The sequence below is a fragment of the Habropoda laboriosa genome, unplaced genomic scaffold (genome assembly GCF_001263275.1).
Source record: "Habropoda laboriosa isolate 0110345459 unplaced genomic scaffold, ASM126327v1 scaffold175, whole genome shotgun sequence".
NCBI lineage: Eukaryota > Metazoa > Arthropoda > Insecta > Hymenoptera > Apidae > Habropoda > Habropoda laboriosa.
Window position 1 is genome coordinate 625,586 of NW_017100347.1, and position 5,800 is coordinate 631,385.

A 5,800-nucleotide genomic window follows, 5' to 3' on the forward strand; every position below is an offset into this window, starting at 1 on the left:
AAGATTTTTTTTGTATTATAAAGAAACAAGTATTATTGGTTTTATGTTGATAAGTTTCTTTTTTGCCAGTATATTCATATTTAAAATTTTTGGTGCAATAAAAAGTTTAGGTTTATAATCATCGCGCATCTTGAATATAACCTAAATTTGTTCTATGATGTTTATAATAGTTATAAAATAATTATTCGTACACAAAAGTTCAAAAACTTAAAATGAAAAGGTTGATTAAATTTATTTCGTAACTAGTTATTGTAGAATAAATGGAATATTTTTTATTGTTATATATAGTAATGAAAGTGTCTGTCACATTGGAAGCAGCGTGCTAACAAACCGATTTTCCAATAGGATTCAAAGAAAGTGCCAGAGAAAAAGGTTGAAAAGAAGACCGAGAAGAAGACCGAAAAAAAAGCGAGAAAGGAGCCAAAGGATGCATCCAAGAATGTAATGCGTGAAGTTCGCATCCGTAAACTTTGTTTAAATATTTGTGTTGGTGAATCCGGTGACAGACTCACTCGTGCTGCAAAGGTATTCGTTACATTATTCATAATATTTTTTTATTTATTTCAGATAATAAAAATTAAAATTTTTATAGTGCATATTACTAAAAGAATTTATTGTTCAGATGCAAATTTTTCATTTATACTATATTTTTTCTGATTTTGTTAGGTGTTAGAACAGTTAACTGGACAGCAACCTGTATTTTCCAAAGCAAGATATACTGTTCGTTCTTTTGGTATCCGCCGTAACGAAAAAATTGCAGTGCATTGTACAGTACGAGGTGCCAAAGCAGAAGAAATTCTAGAACGTGGACTGAAGGTAATTTTGATTACTGTTTCTATATATTTTTACAATAATATGTGTTTTATCAGATTTGAGCAGGTTTAATATTTCTCTATATTTTTTTTTAAGGTTCGAGAATATGAATTAAGGAAAGAAAATTTCTCTGGTACTGGAAACTTTGGGTTTGGTATTCAAGAACACATTGACTTAGGAATTAAATATGATCCTAGCATTGGTATTTATGGTCTGGATTTCTATGTTGTACTTGGACGACCAGGTTAGTTATTTTCATTTTATATTTTTTCAAAATGTTAACCTTTTATGATCCATGCATTTCATATAGCAGACTGCCAGCTAATTATTTATTTGAGAGTAATACTTTCCAGACATGGAAAGTGAATCTAACTAAAAAGTAATATTTAAAAAAAGAAAAGGAATACTGTGCAACAGTTTGAATAGTTATTTATGTTTATACCATATAAATGAATGTGGAAGGCTCACTTAAATTACAATACTAGATACTAGATACTAGATGTCTGGAAATCATGTTTTGATCAATAAAAGTTAACAAACGAAGTGCACATTTATTTGGCATTATAATAGGTACTACTGTATTAAGTTGTATCTATATTTACAAAATAATATGTGCTAGAGTAAAGACTTCATATTTGCAACTCATGCCTACTCCTTTTACTGGGTGTGTTACTCAATTGAAGTTACAGTTCATATTAATATTAATTATTGACTAACTACAGTTTAGTATTATTTTTCAATTATTTGTAGTCTTGTCATATTTACTTTCATTAACACTTATAAGTGGCAAACCTTATATGTAATTTTTGTAATATAATTTTACTCTGTACAGGTTTTAATGTAGCTCACAGGAGAAGGAAAACTGGAAAAGTCGGTTTCCAACATAGACTTACCAAAGAAGATGCAATGAAATGGTTCCAACAAAAGTATGATGGTATTATTATAGCAGGAAAGAAGTAATATACATATTTTGTATTTTACAATTCTTCCATAAAAATTTTGAAAAAAATTTTCTGGTTAATAAAATTTTATTAATTCCTACGTCACATTTTTTACTAATATACATACTGTATATAAAATACATGCCAATGATTTCAAATGTTACTTCGTTTTTATAATCATAAAAATGTTATATCCTCAAAAACTAAGTCTCATTATAAGCAAATTATTTCACGTTTAATTTCTTATAAAATAATTTTAAAGTTAATAAATTTTCTATTGTAATAAAATAAAGGTTGGAAGGAGAATTCAGTAATATATGCGAATCTTAAACTTTTAATTATTAACCACCACATATAATTACCAGAGCATTAGACATACAAGTAGAATATTTTAACACATTCACATTTCCGTAAAGTCAAGATTATTCTATAACCACTACAATTGCTAATTGTCGTACTTTTTTAGCTTTACATTTAGCGCAACGGATAATTACAAAAAAAAAAACAGTAATTGCACTAATAATAATACATGAAAATACAAAAAAAACTTGTTTCATTGATTCCTTATATAAGGGGATAATGGTATGTATATTTGCGTATATTAAAAATTACGGATAAATAAAGTAATATGAACATTGAGTTTTTATCAAATACTTTGGCTTAAACTTTGACTACGTCGTTCAGACATTTTTTTTTTTATTAAAGAGGAACTTCATAATTACTGTTAGGTATCTTTGATAATGGTAATTAATAATATTTAAATTATTCAGAGATGTGAACATTTATTTTTACCGGAAATAATTTTATTTTACATTCCTCTGTATTTTTATTTTTAATTTTGTAACGTATATCTATTTGGATAGAAGAGAATGTAAACGGCAAGGCGATGATCGGCGGCCTGGAGGGGATAGTGTTAAACGAACGCGCCACGCGCGTTAGGTACATACGAGTCATAAATTTATAGTCAGACATACTTGGATATGGTCATTGGATCACCAAAGGGACAAAAAATGATACAAAAAGACCATATTCTTAGAAGAAAGCAGAGCAACAATAAAACAAAGTATGGAGGTCATCAACATTCCTACACAAAACAGATTTGACATTTTGTCGAACTGCTTTGAATCCACACATACTTAAGAATCCAAGAAACTTCAATTTTACCTTTATCACAATTGACTAACATTAATAACACTAGACACTACAAGTACACGATACACGAAAACCACCTCCCATCTAAAACAAACACTACCCTTATTACAAATTAAAAAACAAGCTTGATATATGTAAAACACTTATACAATACTACCTATGCCAAGCACATGACTGTAAATTACAACAAGCAATACAAATGCGTCAAGTGCGCAGGGTCTTACACTCTCGTACATGTATTAAAACCCCCGACACACTAGCAGCATGTATGAACTGCCAGGGGAAGTACCCTATTAATTACAGCAAGTGTCCTTCACTATTGTTCTTGCTAAAAGATCCAAGGTCCAATAGTCACATCAAAATCTTGATGCCCCATTACTACCCTAATCCACAAAATAATTTTAGTCCCTAACAATCCTTCAGTTGTCAGAACCAACATAACCTTCGCTAAAGTCATAACCACTAGCAAACCATCCGTAAACAACGAACTAACCCGAAAAATGGTAGTCAACTATACATTTCTTAAAGCAAAATTCTTTCCGGAGGAAATCCGCCACCAGCTTGAATCGACAGATATCTTCTCTTCATAACATTTGTCCTTTTCTTATTTCTCTCATATCACCAGAAGTCCGCATCACCACGTAGTCTTCCTTGCAGTCGAACATCTCTCCACGCAACCGACTTTCGCCTTGTCGTATCTTCGCGAGAAGTACGACGAACAAGCACATATATATTTTTTACAATTAATTCTTCATAATGTTACACGAAACATATTACATTTAACTTTTATGCATTAACAATATTTGAAAAAGATGTTCACATTTCTCTTAAAAACGTATTCTACATATCTTTCTGGAAATAAAAATCAAAATTGAATCACTGTATTTCATTTACCTTTGACAATTTTTAATAATATACAGTTAATAAGGATATCGGGAAAATGTTATATAGTATTACATTAATTTAATTTTGACATCATTAAATGTCATCAATTCCATATTTATAAAATTTATAACAAATCAATGACTGACTGTTATATAATTAAATTTAATAATACATTTATTTATTGATGATATAAAAATAAATGGTGAAATTACAAAAGGATGGAAGTAAATATCTATACGAAATACTACTTATAAGTTTTACTTTGTTATAGGAACTTATATTACCGAATAATCATTACTTTTAACGAATATGAACATACCATTTTACTAGATAAAACTATAAATTTATATCCCGATACCCCCAATACTGTTACGAAAATTCTATTTAATTCTATTGAAATTTGAAGCATTAAGTTAATTTTTATATCTTCAAAGTGTATTACCTAATTAGTATTAGAAGAATATGTAACAACAATATAATAAAACATGTGTGTTCTTTTCGCAATTTGTGATTTATATTTAACACCTTTTTAGTATTTAAGTATCTTTGGTTTCAACATAATAGTAAATATAGTGAATTGTGTTTAAACATGTGACAGAATTTTGACAGGTGTATAAGAAATATGCTTCTTTTAATTTTCGTCTGATTTCCGTAAATACTTGCACTACAATATTCTTTCATATTTGTTTATCTTCACATAAACGAGCTGATAAAAAGGCAAGATATTTCCTTCAGTCTCCAAATTGTTTTCTTATTTGGACACCATATTCTTTACTGATATAAAACGTTATATTATGATAAATTATGCACATAAATGTATTACTTTCTATCAGTATAATGTTGATAAATTTTCTTTCTTTTACTATACATAAATAAATATATTTAGTCCTTTGCATTGGAACAAATAAAGTACATACATTTTACATAATTACATACTTTTTGTTTAATACTTAATATAAGAAACATACATGTTACATGTTATGAGTTTCATATACAATATATGGTTAATATATTAAGCATGCAGTAATACTGAATATGTGATACTCTAATTTGTACACTATATTACATAATCTTAATATGTGGCATGTACACACACTATACAGGATGAGCCAAATAAAATGGTTTTCTTTAAAACCACTGTAGATATCAACTTTTTTTGCATTAAATGGGACAGCGGGTTTAATAATGTGGTGTATAACAAATTCTTCTGAGGGAGAGAGCTCTTAGGGAGACAAAAAATAAGAGCTATCTGCATAAACAAAATTAATACGCTGTTTCATTAAACAAAAAATCAGGGAGACCCCTTTTACAGAAAAATTATTATACATTAAATGATTAGCCCTCCCGTCCTTGTTAATGCAAAAAAACAAAAAAAAAAAACGAAGTCGATGTCTAAATTAGTTTCGAAGAAAACCACTTTATTTGGGCTCACCCCGGTCTATTAATAACCAATAATTTCATATTTAATGCAAAGGATTAAATCATTTACTATACTTTACTTATACATATGTATACAGAGTGTTCCACCAACTCTGTTTACTTCAAATATCTCCATTGTTTCAAGTAATAAGCGAAAACATTACCTACAGAAAGACATAACATGGTCGCAATAGTTTCTTCACAGAAACATAGAGGAGACTTAGAGCTCATTTTTTTTTTTTTTTTAATGTTCAATTTTTTATAGTCAAATTCGACAGAATAATGAATTCTGAATATAAAAGTACTAAGATATATTTATCCTAAAACTCACTAAAAGGCCTCCAGCCGTAAAGAAATTATTGACACCATGTTATGTATCTCTTGCAACCATACAATTTTTGTAGATATTTTCATTTATGACTTGAAATAATCGAGATATTTGAGGTGGATCGAGTTGGTGAAACATCCTGCATGTACATGTTATATTACTTATTTTTCTTGACAAGTCCTTCCATAAATCACATAAATAACAAACTAATAAAATAATATGTGAAAAATAATTTTGACAGTTTACAATCTATTGTATGTAA

General features: G+C 28.6%; 1 protein-coding gene across 1 annotated transcript; it reads left to right on the top strand.

Annotated features, from left to right (window-relative positions):
• The first annotated feature begins 325 nt into the window (after positions 1 to 325).
• On the top strand, positions 326 to 1,791 carry LOC108574591 (60S ribosomal protein L11). Its single transcript, XM_017937210.1, has 4 exons — positions 326 to 525; positions 667 to 816; positions 910 to 1,057; positions 1,646 to 1,791. Exons 1-4 carry the CDS (start codon positions 445 to 447, stop codon positions 1,771 to 1,773), a joined length of 507 nt encoding a protein of 168 aa, XP_017792699.1. The 5' UTR covers positions 326 to 444; the 3' UTR covers positions 1,774 to 1,791.
• Positions 1,792 to 5,800: the final 4,009 nt, after the last annotated feature.